Source organism: Myotis brandtii, unplaced genomic scaffold (genome assembly GCF_000412655.1).
Source record: "Myotis brandtii unplaced genomic scaffold, ASM41265v1 scaffold358, whole genome shotgun sequence".
NCBI classification, from domain to species: Eukaryota; Metazoa; Chordata; class Mammalia; order Chiroptera; family Vespertilionidae; genus Myotis; species Myotis brandtii.
The window spans coordinates 3,858,703-3,878,616 of record NW_005363772.1 but is presented as its reverse complement, the minus strand read 5'-3'; the positions used below and the strand labels follow the sequence as shown (position 1 = coordinate 3,878,616).

At 41.0% G+C, this 19,914-nt stretch overlaps 2 protein-coding genes across 2 annotated transcripts in view; one reads left to right on the top strand and one right to left on the bottom strand.

Moving 5' to 3' along the window:
* PPFIBP1 (PTPRF interacting protein, binding protein 1 (liprin beta 1)) overlaps positions 1–19,914 on the bottom strand; it is a 171,298-nt gene that overhangs the window by 94,500 nt on the left and 56,884 nt on the right. The window contains exon 2 of the mRNA XM_005871855.2: positions 18,371–18,462. The gene's annotated coding sequence lies outside the window, so the exon portion shown is untranslated. The remainder of the gene's footprint in view (positions 1–18,370; positions 18,463–19,914) is intronic.
* On the top strand, positions 747–2,389 carry LOC102256810 (chromosome unknown open reading frame, human C12orf71). The gene has a single exon (XM_014544288.1). The coding sequence runs from the start codon at positions 1,290–1,292 to the stop codon at positions 2,022–2,024; it is 735 nt and encodes a 244-aa protein (XP_014399774.1). The 5' UTR covers positions 747–1,289; the 3' UTR covers positions 2,025–2,389.

The window sequence follows — 19,914 nt, the reverse complement described above, 5'->3', positions numbered from 1 at the left end:
TCTGTGCGATAATAGGGTGTTTATGTCCATCTCACCAATAGGCTCTAAATGACCTTAAATTAGGAACCATCTTAGACATGCACATGGCAAGAGGGAAGCAACCGCCATCGCAGAAGTAACCGTCCTTCTGCCCTCGAGAGGGATCCTCTTCAGCCCAGGATGGTATGGTTAGAGAATATTTTGGAAGCAAGGGCTCGCTCCTGTGGCTTTCTATCCCTTCTTGCTCTTGCCACTTCTCTGACTTGGGACCTTGTGCTGCCATGGTAACCAACAGTCCCAGAACACAGACTTCGGGCAGTTGATCTTCCAGCTACTGAGACTCAGGATCTGAAGGATTTTGAACATCCTCAGTTTAGGGCTAAGTTGGTAGCACCTCTTTCACATGGGCGGCCACCACAGCAGAAAATGGCGGAGTCTGCAATGTGGGAGTGTGTGTGCATGTGTGTTGTGTGTCCTCCTCTCTCACTACCCCCACTTACTTATTGGGACATTATAGAAAAAGCTGGACAAAAAAGTGCCATCAGATGGTGGGAGGATGGGGGTACAAATGGCTATAACCTTTCTGGAAAGCAATTTGGTATCAACTATCAGAAGCCTTTAATATGTTTGTGATCTTTGATCCATTAAACCCACATATAGGAATATAAAGAGAGATAAAAATTTACTGACAAGAGGGTTTAATGCAAATTTATTTATTATAACAATAATTACCAGCTAATGGTCATTAATGAGAAAGTGGTTAAAAGTGACAGAATAGAAAAAAACATATGTTTATTGCAGGTTATGCCATAAAATAATTAGTTTGAACTGATGTGACATTATGTCGACACATGTATGTGAATGGGAGTATGTATATGTATAAATATGTGTACATACGGAAAGAAAAAGATTACAAGGAAATCCACCAAAATGTTTTTATAATGGTCACCGTTAATTCTGGATCAAGGAATCATAGGCATATTTATTTTCATCCTATATATATTTTTATATTTTTCAAATTTTATACAATGGTCATTTTTCTTTCAACTGTAGTAAGATGATGTGGGGCAACAGGTGAAAATGCTTAGTAGAAGGAATTGTTATACAAAGAAAAAGATAATTAAAGGGATAAGGCTGCCTCTTTTGCCATTCATTGGAGATTGCAAAATAGGATGGACTACTTCTACCGGAGAGAAATAGTTCCAAATAGAAAAAGGAATAGAAAACGTTACTGCTTACCAGCCTCATCTATTTTTTCTTTATTTTGAAGATTCCTGAGATGAGGGAGACCTAATATTTGATTGAACTCCATGGCAGACTCATTCTCTTACAGCAACTGTGCTGACACTGGGGACTGCAGCTCTGAATCAAACCTGAGCCTCTCTGTGGGCTACTACCCCAATGAAGACACCTTCTCCAATGAGAATACAACCTCCTGTGAAGACACATCTTCCAACAACCCCTCAATCCATTTTGTCCCTCCGTTCCAAGGGTCATGGTGGACTGAAAGTAAAGGGACACTCCTGGAGAGACAAGGCCAAATTCAGGACAGCACAGAGCAGTTTGGCAAACTCAACATCACCCTGGCCTGGAATGGCTGTAACCATTCAGACTCAATCATTAATTGGGATCTACATGGAGACAACCAGTGGATAGACAAATATCCTGAAGAGAAGACAAAACTGACTCTCAGCAAACTGAATGGGCTGGTACAAAGGCTTGAGCAATTTCTAGAAAATCAGAAAGATGACGAAGATGATGAGTCTGTATTCCCTGAATATGCTCAAAAGGAAGATTTCCAGCTGTCCAGCAGCACCTCTTCAGATGTGGCTCAGGTCAGTCATCAAGAACATGATACTTGTCTTCAAGATTTGCCCACATTCAACCCACCAGAAAATGATGCCATCCAGTGTCCACAGACTCCTCCAAAGCTTCAGGAACATGAACTTGCTGAGGTGAGCACAGTGATGCCTCAGAGGCAAGCAGGGGGCAGGCCTGGTGGAGGGGCCTGGGTGGAATTCAGGGAACATTGCTACCTGCTATGAAGCAGGGCGGGCCCTCTGGGTGTCTGACATGGCTGGGAGTGGAAGAAGGATAACATCAAGGAAAAGGGTCAGGGTGGAGTTGAAGGAAAAATACCAAGGACCACTGAGGGAGAGAAGAGGATAGGAAAGTAAAGAAAAGGCTAACAATTAGGGCCCCCCAAAAGTGTGAGTGTCTGTATTAATGAGTATGGAAACTTTGCATTTACAGATGGGTTATTTTTGGTAAAAGGACTTGAGTCCCAAGAATGGGTAATTATGGACCCCATGTTGTCCAGGTTGCACATAACTCACTCATCATTCATTTCCTTGGCAGACAAAAAGACAGGCAACTGGCAGACAAAGTACAAGTACTACAGAGACCTGCTCAATCTCATCAGATAAGCCGAAGGAGGAGGACACTCATTCTAGTACACAACCCCTCTCCTTTCTCAACTTCAGGTGGGTCTTCCGCTGGCTAAGGCAGCGAGTCCTCTCCTTATTTTGGGGAAGAGAGCATCCCAAGAAGGCCCCCAAGAACCCCCATAAGCTGACACAAAGGAAAAGATTCTCTCACAGAAGCAAAATCCAACCTCAAGAACCCATTGAAGGAGAATACCCTATATTGCCAGATTTTAAAACTTTTTGATTGCCCCTATTCTACAATTCCCATGAATCATCTCCCCTCACCTCCAATAAACAAAACACATATTCTTTTAATCCATGTCTTCCTCTTCCAGCTCACCATCTTGACTTGACTCAGGCTAACAGTATATATGCTATCTAGAAGACTGAAATATATTCTCTGGGAATTTTAAGCAGTATCATTCTTCCTAACATGAAAGTGTCCTTTTTCTCTCCTTCTTATCATATTTTTATCCTATTTCATCATTAACCCAGTTCTCTGTTTTCAGAAGGTAGCAGTATATCCCATCAGATTCCCAACCTGGCAGTACAGTTTTGGTTGAACCTCTGGGGCTCAAGCAAGTGGCAGTGGGTACTTGATCACTCAGGAAGGGCTTCAACTGGCAGTGTTTCAGGAGTTCAGACAGTCCTTCTGATGCTCCTAGGGGACCTCACTGGTTCTAGTATGCGTCACCTTGGCTATAAAATAAGTAGGTCCATTTAGGAGGAATGTGAGGATGGGGAATGCTACTTAATCACTCTAAAGCAAACTTTCCTCATTCATGAAATGGGAAAGATGATAATACATATCTCATAGGGTTGTTGAGAGAATAAATGAGATAATATAAGCACTTCATAAGTATTTTTATTGTTGTTGCTATTATCCATTCTCCCCAGATGTCTTCATCCAAGAGATATCCAAGAGTAAGAATTTAAAAGTCAATTCTTATTGTAATATTTCCCACATAGAAGCAGTATTTACTCAAATTTATGGATTTGGGCAGATCTTAACTCAATCAAGTCCTCTCCCAACCCATTCTCCACTGTGCCCTCTGATAATTCCTTTATATGTCACTAAACTTTCCTCTAAATGTCAACTTCTTTGAAGAAGGCTGTCCATACTCCCCCTCCTTGCACTGACCTCTCCCCGTTATTATTCTTAACTCACCTCCCTAATACCACTACCATCCTCCTCATTCACCCACAGCTACTCAAAACTCTCCTTCTTCAGCTTTTGCTACTTCCTACATAATCTTCAGAGTTCACGTAGTAAAGTGTATAATTCTTTAGTCTCAAATTCCTTCCGTCTCTCAATTTCAATTTCCTTATCCAATTCCTTCCTCTTTTCTTTCCTCCCTTCCACAAATACTTAGCACACAGGAATGTCAGACACTTTTCTGGCTTACCCAAAACAAAATAAAAACAAACTGTAGATTCAAGTGGCTTATCATTTAAGAGATAAAGCCATGTAAACACATGACTATAAAGAGGTGTAGATGAGAATAGTCTTATGAGTTACACACTGGGTACCAAAGAATAATCAATTCAACATGGGAAGGTTGATTTAAAAGGTTTTATATCAGAGTTTCCTTGAGTTACAAATATGGTTAGTTTAAGCCACTGGATAAAATGGTGTGGAAGTAAGGCATGCAATCTGGGCTGATTATATGTGAGAGACAGTGGAGATGATATTCCCCAAGGAAAGACAGTCCCATGAGAGGTAAAGGATCAAAGTATAGGGCCTTCTTAGCAATATGCTCCTGATCACACCTTGAGTCTCTTCAAAGCCAGACTCCTCATTTTATCCACCTCTCTGAGAACATTTTTCTATTCGACAAGCTCCTCCACCTTCACTTGCTCTTTGACTTCACCAAGACTTTGAGTCCCTTTACCATACCTGTTCCAAGATGTGCATTCACTTCCTTCCAGGTCCGACCTATGCACCTCCTTCCCAAACAGCAGCATATCCACCACATCTAGCAGCATTCAGAATGCCTTGCTCTCTTCTTTTCCTAGATATATTTTTTTTAAATCTACATTCCTCAAATTCCCCAACAGGATACTCTTGCTTCTCATAAGGGCCAATGTACAAAACATAGGGACTACTTTCTCCATTCCCTGGAGAATTTCCCCCATTACCTTCCCAAGTTCCCCACTTCCAGGGGAACCTGTTCTTAAAGACTCTACTCTAGGGTTACTGTGAAGCCAAGACTCATCCTTCTAAATAAAACTGACCATGCCTTTCCTTAAACTGCCCCCTGGTCCCCACTCTGCCACCTCCACACCATGACTTGTATTTTTCAGACTTCTCTACATGATTAATTCACCTAGTCTAGACTCTAACCCAGGGGTCCTCAAACTACGGCCCGTGGGCCACATGCAAATACAAATATTGTATTTGTTCCCGTTTTGTTTTTTTACTTCAAAATAAGATATGTGCAGTGTGCACAGGAATTTGTTCATAGTTTTTTTTTAAACTATAGTCCGGCCCTCCAACGGTCTGAGGGACAGTGAACTGGCCCCCTGTTTAAAAAGTTTGAGGACCCCTGCTAACCTCTTGAGGGTAAGCACCAGGTCTTAGTTTGTTTTTACTACAAGATCCTAACACAGTATCTGGTACAGAGAGATCTTTCTGCCTCTATATGACCAGCCGTGTTAAAAGCAGGGACCAGACTGGGGTGAGGGAAGGGTTGTGGCAGGAAGAAGAGAAAATGACAGCCTATGAAAGCTCAAGTGAGGTGGGAACTACAGACTGAGAAACCTAAGACTAGAGGAATTTAGCAACTAATTTGAAAATTTACATGAGGCTAATTGTTAGCCTTTTACCAACAAATATACATGGAGCCTTAATGTTGCTTTAGACACTACAATATGCCTAAAGATGGAAAACATCTACCATCACAGCACATGTAACCAGAGTTTTGTTATCATTTTAAGTAAAGCTGTAAGAAAAACTCAACTAAAATGAACTGGTTTTATTTATTTTTTTAAATTGTTTTATTGCTTAAAGTATTACAAAGAGTATTATATATGTATCCTTTTTTTCTCCCCTTGACCTTCCCCTAGCCTCCCTTGCCCCCAGTGTCTTGTTATGCTCATATGCATGCATATAAGTCCTTCGGTTGATCTCTTACCCCCGCAACCCTCCCCACCCTTCCTGCTGTAGTTTGACAGTCTGTTCGATGTTGCTCTGCCTCTGTATTCTATTATTGTTCAAAAGTTTGTAATGGTCTTTATTATCCATGAATGAGTGAGATCATGTGGTATTTTTCCTTCATTGACTGGCTTATTTCACTTAGCATAATGCTCTCCAGTTCCATCCATGCTGTTGCAAATGGTAAGAATTCCTTCTTTTTTACAGCAGCATAGTATTCCATCGTGTAGATGTATCACAGTTTTCTAATCCATTCATCTGCTGATGGGCACTTAGGCTGTTTCCAGATCTTAGCTATGGTGTGAACTGGTTTTAAAACATTGCTCACACTAAATAAGTAAGCCCTGTTCATTTTCCAGTGTTCCATAAACCTGCTTGACAAGTAGGAACGTACCTCTGTGATTCAAGCAATGTACTCTACAAGTCCTTATACTAAATATTCTTTGCAAAGAATCAGAATTCTAAATATTCTTTGGAGTTGCCATGCTACCTCTCAGAAAGTGAGTCAAAGTGTTTAAAAACAGGAAATATTCCAGTACCTCCTCAGTCATTACGGTGTCAAATATGCTATGAAGCTATTAGCTGCATGTCAACTGTGACTAATGATTCACTGCTTTGTGTCACATACATGGGGCTGGAGCTGGGGCTGGGGCTGGAGGAGGCGCGCACTACACATCAAGAGCATGGGAAGTAGTCACAGAAAGACACTATCTTTGGTGTAACCTCAAGCTGCTTCTAGAACTATTGTACTTGCCAGGCACAGGCTAATCTAATTAACCAGTAAGTTTTGGGATTCATTGTCTCAAGCCTCAAAGCTAAAATCATTCCTTTAAGTCAGTGGTCGGCAAACTGCGGCTCGCGAGCCACATGCGGCTCTTTGGCCCCTTGAGTGTGGCCACGAAGTTTCAATCGCACTGTACACGCGTGCCCGCACGTGGTATTTTGTGGAAGAGCCACACTCAAGGGGCCGCAGTTTGCCGACCACTGCTTTAAGTGAACTGCTCAACCCTGTAACCCATAAAGGTCAGCTGCTTGAATTAGCAAGATACTGCCTTAAATATTCATATTCTAGAATCTATAACAACACCGTAAGATGAATCAGAAACACAGTGTGAGAACTTACCAACACGGTGTCAGCTCTCACCAAACACAGAATTGGAATAAGCTAATGTAAATTTCATAGACCCCCCCATACCAAGCGAATTTCTTATTCAGCAGGATCCCACTGACACACAAAAAAAGTGTGTGATCATACCATACCAGCAAAACAGAGGCAAACCACTTTTCCAGACTTAAAGGATACAATATGGAAATTCATGGCTCAAGAGGATGCACAGGTCCAGGTCTACCTATCACAAAAACAGTGTCCAGCCCAGCTGGTGTGGCTCAGTGATTGAGCATCAACCCATGCACCAAGAGATGACCCATTCCATTCCAGGTTACAGGCTCAATCCCTGGTGAGGGGTGTGCAGGAGACAACCAACTGATGTTCTCACTCATCGAAGTTTCTATCTCTCTCTCTCCCTTTCCCTTCCTCTCTCTAAAAAAAATCAATAAAACATTTTTTTAAAAACCAGTGTCCTGCCAGGCCAGTGTGGCAAGTGGTTAAGCCTATGAACTAGGAGGTCATGGTTTGATTGCCTATCAGGGCACATACCCAGGTTTCCGGCTTGATCCCCAGGGGGGGGGGTGGGGCATGCAGGAGACAGCCAATCAATCACTCTCTCTCATCATTGATGTTTCTATCTCTCTCCCTCTCCCTTCTTCTGTAAAATCAGTAAAAATATATGTTTTTAAAAAACAGTGTCCAATGTCCTCTTACAAAACACTGAAAAGAAAAATAAAGCAAATTGTAAATTAATTCATAAAGAGGCCCTTGTAAGGTCCTTACCCCAAAATTTAAACAGTTTTGCTTAAGTAGGATGGATAGTTAAGTAAACATCTTTTCTTTATGAATTGCAAGTGGGAGAACTTATATTGCATGCAGTGTACTCTCCAATTTTGAGATGGATGGAACTTATATTGCATTGCCTAAAGTCAATCTTTTCCTAATACTGCAACAAAGAGAACAACACTGCTTTCAAAAGTGAAATAATATCCTCATCAGATAACACTGAGTCACTGAGTGAGCCAGTCAGCAGCAGGGTAGATATGAAAGCCTTAGGACAAATTCCCAAAAGGATTATAAGCCTACATCAAGAAATCCCCCTACTAAAAAATTTCTGTTTACTATCCCATCTTTCAAAAGAATCCCATGGTGTTGGTACTCATTTGATTTCAATCTAATAAACCTCATAAAGAACTACTTCTGAGGCATTTTCAAATGAAAGGGCAAACATCAAATAGCTTTTCAGATTGTAACTGTTGAATGAGAATTCATTTCATTCTTAGTGAACTACCTTAGTGTAGAAGGAAATAAGAATGGCAGTTCGTTTTTCCTCATCTGCATCAATAAAGATTTATTATTTTAAGTGCAAATCCCCAAACTAAGCATTCGTTCCCTCTCTCTCTCTCTCTCTCTCTCTCTCTCTCTCTCTCTCTCTCTCTCTCTCTCTCTGTTTCTGTCTGTCTCAGAAATTTCCTGTACACAAAGTAAAAGAAAACACTTTGCACATTTTAAATTTAACATATGTTTGCATAGTTGTCTTCAGGTTTCATTTTTATCAACTTCTCTGCCACCTGTTTGGAGCCTAAGTTTTTCCCCCCAAACAGGAATAGGGATGAAAAGGAGACTTTTCTCCCAGTAAAGTGACTTCAAAAATTCAATGAGCACCATATTGCAGCCACCAACATAACTGATTCACATAAGTATCAAAAGTGAATGCTAAAGCCACTGGGCAAATGACTGACTGTTGGGGAACAAGCTACGCATATGGTCTCCAAGAATTGCCCCACAGGTTGTTTATTCGTTATCAAGGAGATTAGGTACCTTTACAAGGGAGAGGTCCAGTGAACACCAACTTCATCAAGTAATTGAAATTAGCCTGCCTAACATAGACCCAGAGGCAGAAAAGCATCGAACAGACCGTCAAACCTCAGAGAGAAGGCAAGGGGCGGGTGGTAGGAGATCAACCAAAGGACTTGTATGCATGCATATAAGCATGACCAATGGACACAGACACAGGGGGGTGAGGGCATGTGCTGGGGGAGGGAGTGGCTGGGGAGGGGTCAATGGGGGAAAAAGGAGACATATGTAATACTTTAAACAATAAAGAATAAAAAAAATTTTTAAAGACTAAAAATAAATAAATACAATTAGCCTGTCTAACCCCATATCATGCACCTCCAGAAGAGAAGCAGTGTATTCTTGCTAGCAATGTTTAACCAGAATGTAATCATCAGGAAACCAAGTCAGATGAACCCAGGGTGAAAGGCATGCGTCCAGACAACTGTCTCAGACTTTTCAAACATGTTAATGTCATGAAATACCAAATAAGAAAAAAAAGGCAGGGAGATAATACTGTTCATAAAGGAGATGAAAGAGACATGACAATCAATGGCTATATATAATCCTTGATTGAATACTTGATCAAATCTACAAAACTGTGATAAAATATATTTTGTAGCTGGAAACATCTGAATATGGATTGTATATGAGATACTTTCAAAAGGTCCATGAAAAAATATAAAATAGAAAGTGAGAAAGCAAAGATGAGAAAAATATTAAGGAAAACTCCATTAAATAGGAAATCCAGATCCCTACTATTAAAGAATCACATTTGCTATGCTTGTGTGACAGAAATATATTAAAAATGCACATATTTAAAGCACGAAAATTTTAACTAAAAAAATCTTAGGTATTAATTTGATTTCTCCAGTGATAGTAGCTGAACAATTCTTTAATCTGCATTCATTCATTTACTCTGGCACCTGCCTTTGGATTCACCATTGGCTGCAATGAATTTTCAGTCTCATGGACTAATACATATTCATCCCGTAAAGCCCTCTAATCCAGTGGTTCTCAACCTTCTGGCCCTTTAAATACAGTTCCTCATGTTGTGACCCAACCATAAAATTATTTTCGTTGCTACTTCATAACTGTAATGTTGCTACTGTTATGAATCGTAATGTAAATATCTGATATGCAGGATGGTCTTAGGCGACCCTTGTGAAAGGGTCGTTTGGCCGCCAAAGGGGTTGCAACCCACAGGTTGAGAACCTCTGCGTCTAACCATAAAAAGACAACTTAGTCCAGTTGAAAGCAGGTGAGTGTCTGGGCATTTTTCAAAAACATTTCAGATTTCAGGAGTTTATGTAGCTTTTGTTGAAATTTAAAAGAATAATTTTTGCCCAGTGGGAGGCTAGGCTCTCTTACCTCAAATAACCACACATTTCAAGGCCTGGATAGCTCATGTTTACCTTCAAAAGAACTTCTTGGACACCTTCTCTGGTTCTCACAATCAGGAACAGCCTGCCACTTATAATACCAATTCCTGCAAGTTATTTTTGACATTTCCTTTTATTTTGAGCAGTGCCAGATTGTTCTGCTTCTTCCAACCTAAGAAGCAGCATAAGCATAAAGTTGCCATCATATGCACTGAATACACTGGAGGACTCTTGAGAGCAAAAGAGAGTGATGCTATAGTCTTAATTTACCTTTTATGTTGCACACCTCTTGTGTGATTAAAGCTATAGATTTTTTCTTCTTAAACAAATGCACACATTCATATATACGAAACACTTTCCAAACAATTCAGAAAGTCCAGAGTCTTCCTGAATCCTCTAATCAATCCTAGGTTCGAAACCCAAATTCTTATAGAAGACTTCCTGGCTTCAAATCCCAGGTCCTCACTGATTCGCTGTGGATCCTTGGCAAATTACTCAACCTCTCTGGACTTCCCATTATATCTATAAAATGTTATAAGACCATTATACTAATAGTCTTAAACTCATAGTGTTGTGAGGATTTAGTAAAAGTGCTTGGCACGTTGTAAATGCTTACAAATTTCAGCTGATGCTAGTTGCTGTCATGTACTTCCTTTGTTTTTTAAAGATCTGCCACGGCTCTGGCTGATGTGGCTCAGTTGATTGAATGTCATCCCATGCACCGAAAGGTCACAGGTTTGATTCCTGTCAGGGCACAGGCCTGGGTTGCAGGTTCACTCCCCAGTATGGGGCATGCAAAAGGCAGCCAGTCAATATTTCTCTCTCACATTGATGATTTTTTCTCCTTTTTTCCCTTCCCTTCTCTATTCAAAAGGAAGGTTTAGCACCAGCCAGTCAATATTTCTCTCTCACATTGATGATTTTTTTCTCCTTTTTTCCCTTCCCTTCTCTCTAAAATCCAGAAAAAACTTTTTTTAAAAAAATCTGCCATGACTCCTAATAACTACAGAATTAAGTCCAAGTAAATTGCCTATAATAGGATCCTGACATACTTTTCCGGTCTTATTTTAACAATGTTCCCCCCCGACTCTGACACTCCTTGCAGTACTTGTCTCCTGTTGTTGCTCCCTGTACTTTCCTGCCTCAGTGCCTTTGCTTATATGGTTCCCTCTCCTTGGAACTGCCCTAATGTTACTCCTTCCTTTTGCCCTGCTACCTACTCAACTACCCCCAAATGACCCTTCAAGGCACAGGTTAAATTCAAGCTCTTCTATGGAGCTGAGCAGGCGGGAAACAATCACTCCTTCCTTTATGCCACCATAGCACTGCCTGTACTAAGTGCATATTTTATCCTGTTTTAAAGAAATGTGCTTCCATATCTTTCTCTCTCATTAGACAAAAGCCCCTGTGTTCTGCTTATCTTTTCGTGCTCCATAGCCTTTGGCCCAGATCCTTGTACACAGAAACTCCACGATAAACATTTGGTGAAACAAATGGTTAATCTGCAGGAAATAATTAAATAGATAATATCTGAAATTGAATGTCATTTCCTCTCACATAAAATTTAACTAGCTTCTACTTTAATTAAATCTAGTCCCTGGATGTTGATATCGGGGGCCAGGGAGCATGGCATAGTATAGATGTTTCCTGAGTGGAAAAGCTCAGTTTTGTACAACAGACAAAGCTAATTAACAAAAGAGCGGCCACATCTATCTACTTGTCTGAACTCAGAAATTGATATTCTAGCCTCTTTTTTATTTAAAAGGGTTTTAAAAAAAGCCTTCGCATTTCCAAATCTTCCAGATAATGTTTAGATTCATTTACTTGTTTAAATACATTTACGGAATATTTACATGCTAGAGGCTGTGCACAAAGATGAGAATAATAAAGCCCTGCCCTGAACAGCTCATACCTGTGGGCGAGATGGGCATCTCACCAGAGACAGCACAGAAGCTATAATCTGAACTAGAGCTGAGAATGGCCTGGGAGGAGGAGCAGATAACGCCGGCCGAGGGAACAACCGGAGGGAAGGCCAGAAGTCTTAAAGGCATGCTTGGGAAACATGCATGGAAAAGCCCAGTTCAGCTTGAGCAGCGGGTGTACTTCAGTGCAATGGTAAGAGACAGAAGTCTCAAGTGTAGGGATGGAACCAGATCACTACGGTGTTTTGATTGTATCTTATGGGACGAGTGCAGTTTTTGAAGCAAGAGATGAAGATGACCAAATCCGTGTTCTAGACTGATGTTTCTAGTAATAGCAGTGTAGGAGTGGGACTAAAGTGGAGAGAAGCTGGTGGCAGAAATACCAGAGAAAAAACTTCAAACCAGGCTCCATGACAAGATGGAAGAAAGAGTCAAATACTTGTTCTAGCCCTTAAGTAGTTTTCTCAATATGGTTGGTGGTACTCCTGTTCCTATCTCAGGCCCAGCTATGATACACTTCATGCTACACCAGCTCTAAGGCACTACTGTTTCTGACAATTAGTAACCATTGACTTGAGAAGCGGACAGAAAATTATCTAAGCTGAAAAGAGGCACCAGACTCCTAAAGTGCCCTGAAGTGGACGGTAAGGCATCACAAGCAGGTTTCTCCTTGCTCTTTCATTCGTTCATTCATTCATTCATTCATTCATTCAGTGTTCATTCACTTGCTGAGGTCCCACTATGTGCTGGCCATTATCACCCTTCATGCCAAGGACATGGCGATACACAAGACATTGTTCCTACTCTATGGTCAAAGCCTGGCAGAGTGTTAACTGTCATTTGTTCCACAACAGGATTTAATAACTGGGCAAGTTGTCCTTGGCAGTCTTCATCTTACATGAGGCTGTTTAAAATTGTGTCTGGATATCGGTCACGATACCAACTTGTAACTCATTTTTACCATAAATGATTAGTTTGCTACATGAACTGTGGAGCTGGCACCAGACAGTTAGGGGGCTCCTGCCACAATAATTGGGATTATTTCATATTATACAGTAGACATTTGTGAATACGCCCACTCAAGAATCTATTCATAACCTCGAAATCAATGCTGGTGGTGCTTTCGTGGTCATCCATGGACATACAAAGCATTTGAGGTGCCCGTGAGCACAGTCCCAGCTGAGGGGATGCTCTATCTTCTTGTTGCAGCTCAGTTTTCATACTATAAACAAGTGTCCTTGTTGTTCCACTTTTTTGTCATTTTTGTTGGTGATTCCGAAGTTTAAAGTGGCCCCAAGCATACGGCTGAAGTGCTGTCTAGTGTTCCTAAGTGCAAGAAAGCTGTGATGCGCCTTGCGGAGAAAATGCATGTGTTAGATAAGCCTTGCTGAGGCATGAATTACAGTATCATGAGTTCAATGTTAATGAACCAATAATATTAAGTAAGGTGCCTTTAAACAGAAACAAGGTTATATATTGATCAGTTGAGAAAATGTCATGGCAGAGGCTCATGGGAACCTAAGCCTGGTACATCCCCTACAAGCAATGACTCAGTATAGAAATGATAGCAAGCATCGCCTGTTTTATATCGGGTATTGGGTAAAGAGCGCAAAGAACCAGCCATAACACACTGCCTTTTTTCAGCTTCTCCGGAAACAGAAGTCACTTTCTGGATCCTGCAACACTCCAGTAGAATTAGTATTTTCTGTCCCTCTAGATCACTCACACAGTTTCACAAAGAAGTGCTTGCTGCTCTGCTGGTTAACTAGGGGAAGAAAGAGAAGAAGTCAACAGGCCAGGAGGTGCTGTGGGTCAATGTAAATCTGTTGCTGTTTTCTCCTGGGAGAGGTCTTATACTTTAAGTTTGCTACTTTTTTTTCTTTTTAAATATTTTTATTGATTTTTAGCGAGAAGGGAAGGGAGAGGGAGAGAAAGAGAAACATCACTGATGAGAGAGAATCATTGATTGGCTGACTCCTGCCCGCCCCCTACTGAGGATCGAGGCCCCAACCTGGGCATGTGCCCTGACTTGGAATCAAACCAACAACCTTTCGGTGCCTGGGATGCTGCCCAACCAACTGAGCCACACTGGCCAGGGCAGTTCAGCTATTTCTTGGGGTGCCGGAGTCCATTCATTGTCTTCACTAGCTGAGTTTAGACAGAGCCCCCCCCAAAAAGCTAGTAGCCATTGAAAGTCCTAGTAAAGGTCAGGGCTGTGCACCAGCCAGTTAATCTAGGAACCACTCAGTTAATTTAGGTAATAATAGTTGAAGCATCCCCACCTTAGTTCCCTTAATTCCTTAGATACTTATGTAGATCCTTGTTGATTATTGTTAATCAGATACTCTGCCTACACTCGGAAATCTATTGATAAGCTAATCAGTTACTCTGCCTACACTCGGAAATCTATTAGTGAGTTAATCAGATACTTTTGTCTACTCCTGGAAATTGTCTGCTGATCTGTGTGTCATTGAAACTTCCTTACCCTAAGGGCTACTCCAGATCAATAAAAGATTGGAGCAGCCTGAGCATGGGTGGAAGTCCCTCTCCTTGAGTTGGACTTGCCCGCCTGGTCCTCCAATATTGCAAAATTATCTCGTGTCTTTTTCTCTCATTTGCTGTGCGGCTCCTCTTTCAGGTACCGAACCCTACTCCACGCGGGACGTGGAAGGAAACACCCAACATTGGGGGCCACTTATTTCCTGCTCGTTATTCGGCTTTTATCTCCCCCAACAACACACGAAGCCCAAGCTGGGTGCAGGCCTCTGAAAGGTGTGTTCTGTGCCAAACCTCAGGCAAGACCAATTTAGACTGTGACGCCAAAAAGTCAACTTTTCTCAGCAAATAATCCATTCTTTAATTTCTAAAGATGTCTAAGCAAGACCATTTAATCCCACCAATCACCCAAGGCTTCTGAGAATGCCTCCGGAAACATGCTGCCCTGTGGAAAAGCTAACCTCCTCAAGCAGGAAACACCTTCGACGGAGGTGTATTGGAAGCTGGCTTCCTGCTCCAGGAATCCCACGCGCTAGAACCAGAAGCATTCACGGAGCGTTCCATCCGTCTTCTCGACTCCCTCCCAAAGCTGAGACTGTGTATTTGCTGCACGAAGCAGTCGTCCAATTACTACTGAAAAGCTTCCAAGCACGATGAGAGGCCAAGGCAAGGGGCAGGAACAGCTCATCAAAGGCAAGGAAAGCTGGATCCAAAATAAATCCAGTACAAAATGCCCAGAATAGCCCAGAAAGACAGCTGATGACCTTTTCTTCTAAAATCTCTTAATATCACAGTGTCAAATGGCCTATGTAACTAAAGCCAAGCACATAATTACTACCATAAGGGTAAAGGAATAAAGTAAAAACGAACATACAAATAAGAAAAGCTGATCATATGATGACAACTTGTGTTTTGAAATACAAATTGAAACACAAAAGACAAATACAATTATTGGACTATGCTTAGGAGTCAGCCATTGGCAAGGAAAGACCTCTCAGTTCAAGGTAATAGTCACAGGAAACTGTCAAGGCTATTTCAAGCTCTGAAAGCTACCACATTTTCTAAAGAGACAGCATATATTATTTTTTTTCCCCTAAAGACTAAATGAATCCTGCTACAATGGCTTAAACCACCACACCCTTAATTGAAGTCTCCTCTTGGTTGAACCAGCTCTGGGCTGTGATTTGAGGAGAGGACAGCATTATGGTAGCAAGGAACACATCCTGGGAAGCCCTGATTCAAGCCTCGAGCTGCTGCTAAATGAAGATTTAAGTATATTGAAATCCCTTCTTCCACTTCTTCATCCCTGAAGCAATGGAGAGCCTTGGCTAATTGACATCCTGGTTTCCCAAGAATACCATAATATTAAACCACAGATCCACCGAGAGTCAAAATTCCCTTGAACCTTCTCCCTCCTTCTTAAAAAACTGCTGAGACTACATAACTAAGTGCCATCAGAGATGCTAAGGCCTCCTAATTAAATGTATAAATGCATTTGGAAAGAAAAACACACCACTGATTCAATTATAGAGTTACTGTGTGCTCACACCCACATACAAACACCTCCCCACACATTTTGCTAAACGTGTAAACATTCCCTTTCTGTCTGCAGCTATATGCTTGCATGTCTGTATTAAGAAGAAAAGAAAAAAATCAAAGCCACTGACTGCCAATTTCCAAAGAGGTGAGGAGAAAACAAAGCAACCGAGAATAAAGACTGCTAGCTTCACCCTGGATGGTGTGGCTTCGTTGGCTGGAGCATCGTCCTGTACACCAAAAGATGGTGGTTTCCATTCCCAGTCAGGACAACATACCCAGGTTTCAGGTTCAATCTCAGGTTGGGGTTCTTGAGGAAAGCAGCTGATTATGTTTCTCTTTCACATGGATATCTGTCTGTCTCTCTCTCTCTCTAATATCAATTCTTTTTAAAGTTGAAGCAAATAAAAATTTTTTAAAAAGAAAAGACTTCTAGCTTCATCCACACCCTCACGCACAAAAGAAATGTATGCTTGAGGGAATGGCTCTAAAAGCAAAACTATATCTCCATTCAATAGTAAAGATGACCTTAGATATTTGGTTGGAGAGGGAGAGATTTCTAAAGGAGAAAAAAATGGAAGGGAAAATCTTGTGTAAGTTTCATGATGAAAAGAAATTCATTTATTCATTGTCTCAGGTTATAATGAACCAAGGATACCACCTATGTGACACACACGTTCAAGTAAGATTGTTACCCCCAAGTTTTTTCAGAATTTTTAGTATGAATTGCCTAGAATAAAGACTATTTGAGCCCTGGCTGGTGTGGCTCAGTTGGTTGAGTGTCATCCCATTCCAGTCAGGGCACAAGCCTGGGTTTCTGGCTGGATCCCCAGTAGGGGGCCTGCAGAAGGCAGCCAATAGATGCTTCTCTCTTCCTAACTAGCATGCTTAGAACATCCCGTTGAAACAGACAAATCACCTGGCCAGCTAAAATCAACCTGTCTGCTTTCACAGGTGTCTACTTCAGCATCACTCCACAGAGATGCAAAATCTAAATGACTGAGTGGTCCCTGAACACACAAAACACAATCATCATCAAAATATATGCACAAAAATATCCAATGGAGCACTATTTGTAATACATCCAAATTGGAAAACTACCTAAATATCCACCAATTGTAAAAGAGATGGATAATTGAGTAGCATAATAGCAAGGAAAATGAAAAATGTAATATCATAGATGAATTCCACAACCATAATAAGGAAATTAAGCCAGACACAAAGGAAGACATACTGTATGATGCTATTTACATAAACTTTAAAAACAGGCAAACTAATCAATGAATGGCATTAGAAATCAGGAAGTAGATTATTCCTGGGAGCATTAGGAAAGAGGGTGCTGGCGTGCTGTTACCCAGGTGTGTCCACTGTGTCATAATTATCCCAGCAAGCCATCCACTTCTGATCTGTGCTCTTTCCTCTACGTAAAAGATACGTCGATAAAAAGCTGATTGAAAAAGAACCTGGGGAACATCTGGTCTGCTCTCCTTGGTTGGCATAAAAGTAATTGTTTCCCCAGCGGTTAAATGTCTCAAGGACACAGGAAATCCAAGGAAAGGCTAGGACTGAACATTAGGTCTCTTAACTCCCCATCCAGGTGCCAAAACTACCTCTCGAAGGTGGGAGGATGTTTCTCCAACTCCAGTCCTTGTTGTGACTACAGCCACAGTTTAGAAGGATTAGGGTCACATTCGTATTAAGAATACAACCCAGACATTTCCAGTCCCCTATCGACAGATGCGCCATAAAAAGCTTTAAACACTATTTAGGATGTGGCGAATCAGAAAGTCAGACAGTGCTATGCTCACACCCCAGGTTCTGCCACTTACTAGCCGTGTGACCATCTGCACGCTCCTTACTACTCTCTGAATCTCAATATCTTCATCTAGATCACTAAAATATTAACTCCTACTCTGCAAGGTTGGCAGGAGGATGATCTAAGGCAATAGTGTCAGAGCAGTACCTGGTATGTGGCAAGCACTCAGAAAAAGTAGTCATTGAATGAAAATTGAACTGAATTAGTCAAGTGCTTGTCACTTAGTACAACCTCAATAAATAATTGTCATTATTACTGAGCAAGAGAAACAGGGAGGAATGGAGTAAGTAAGCTTATATGAAAACACTTCGTTTTTCTAAGCCTATAGGGTCCTTAATGGGTTGACCAATTCTCACTGACTTTGATGGGGCACTGAAATGGTCTGAGATAAAGAACAGTAAAGGATTTGAAGAGAAGGCGGTGCTTTTTATGTGCTACCAGGTCTGTGTTTTCCTTCTCAGTAACAAAAGATGATTTGCTCAGTGACAGTCACAACAAGCCTAAATTCACAGCCATCTATGTAAGTCATATTATTTTTAGAATTAAAAAATTTTAAACGGGGTGGGTCACAAATTGTCATAGGCATAATGAGTAGACTGACATAGTCAAGTAACTTTACTAGTGGGGAAAAATTTACACACTGAGTATCCAGAAAGGTAATTGCAGGCTTTAAAGATGTGAGAAACAAACAATGGTGATGAGTGAGTTTACTTACATTAAAAAGGAAGGTTTAGCACTGATTTCTCCTTCAGCTCTTCAAATCTTGCTCGTACTTATTAGCAGGCTGATCCATAAAGTTCTTTAATACTGAAAAGATATGGAAAAGATAAATTAACACTAATTTCCAATTATAGCTGACCAGAGAAAAAATAAAATCCATTGATGGGTAAGTTGTTGTATAAGAAGAAGATAACACACATGTTAAGAAAATGTGTTAAGAACCAAGAGATTTAACTGATAATCCTTCCCTTTATCTTGCTACCGTTTCCTCCTCCGTGTCCCCTCCTCTTCCTTCCTTCCTTCTCCCCATCCAGCACTGCCTCCCTCTCTTCTTCCTTATTTCCTGCTACTGGACAACCTCAAATATTCCTCAAAGCCTGAGTTTCTGCTACCACCAGCATTAAATGTTATAGTCCAAAGTGCCTGACATATGTTAGGTCCTCTATGAATGTTTGTTGAGTAAATAAAAAAACCACAGTTTTCCAATATCTCTTTACGATGTAAAAAATGAAGAGATTTATTATTTTCTTGTCCAACAAGAATAATATGTAGACAATATTGTAGAAACATATACACTGTTTTTTAGACTTTTCTGATTGATTCCCTTTTAAATAATATAAACTTAGAAAAAAAATTCCCATTAGTATTCCTATGGACATGTAGATTCACACCATTATAGTTATAAAATATAATAAAGGTAATAAAGGAATGTTTAGGAGATGGGAGTTCCTTTTGAGGTGCTCACTCTTCAGACACCCCAGGATTCCCTCCATTTACATGAGAAAGCAAAGTAGCTCCAAGTTAAACATGACCTCACATGTGATCTCAAATGCATATATAGTCGGGGCCAGGCCCAGACAAAACTGTGAGGTAGGAGTGGAGTAGCTTCCTTCTTCTATCTGTGCCTTTGAGGAGTCAGTGACTCCAGATGTTTCATTAAGTAGGAAAAATAGGATCGGCTCCAAAGTTCCAACAACTTGATGGATATCCTTCCTGAGGACATTTTCATTCAAAAAAAGAGAGAGAGAGAGAGAGAGAGAGAGAGAGAGCTTCAGAAGGCAGATGCTTGACACCGAAATAAAATGCATTATTGACAAAGGAATTTCAAGCACGAATGGGGGATACAGATTGTCTTGAAGGAATTTCTCGACTCAGGTTCACATCTGTCCATTTGGCCTCCCCTAAAGCTGGCTTCATGTATGATCAATATACAGGGGTGGGCAAATGTAGGTTTACAGTTGTTATACAAATAAATAATACAAGAAATCTAATCTAATAAAAGAGAAACATGCAAATTGACCGCACCTCCACTATGCCCAAGCCATGCCCACCAGCCAAACAGAGCAACTATATGCAAATTAACCCAAACAAGATGGCGGCCGGCAGCCACGGAGCTGGAGCAAGCAGGAGGCTTGGTTGCCCCGGAGATGGAGGAAGCCAAGCTTCCCGCCTGCCCTGGCCAGCTGTGGCCTCTGCTCAAGGCAACAAAGTTTCAATTATAGAAGATAAATAAATCCCAGATACCTGCTTCCAGCCAGC

Bases quoted from the DNA above. Each gene is read 5' to 3' on its own strand.
- LOC102256810 (XM_014544288.1), top strand. From the start codon at position 1,290: ATGGCAGACTCATTCTCTTACAGCAACTGTGCTGACACTGGGGACTGC.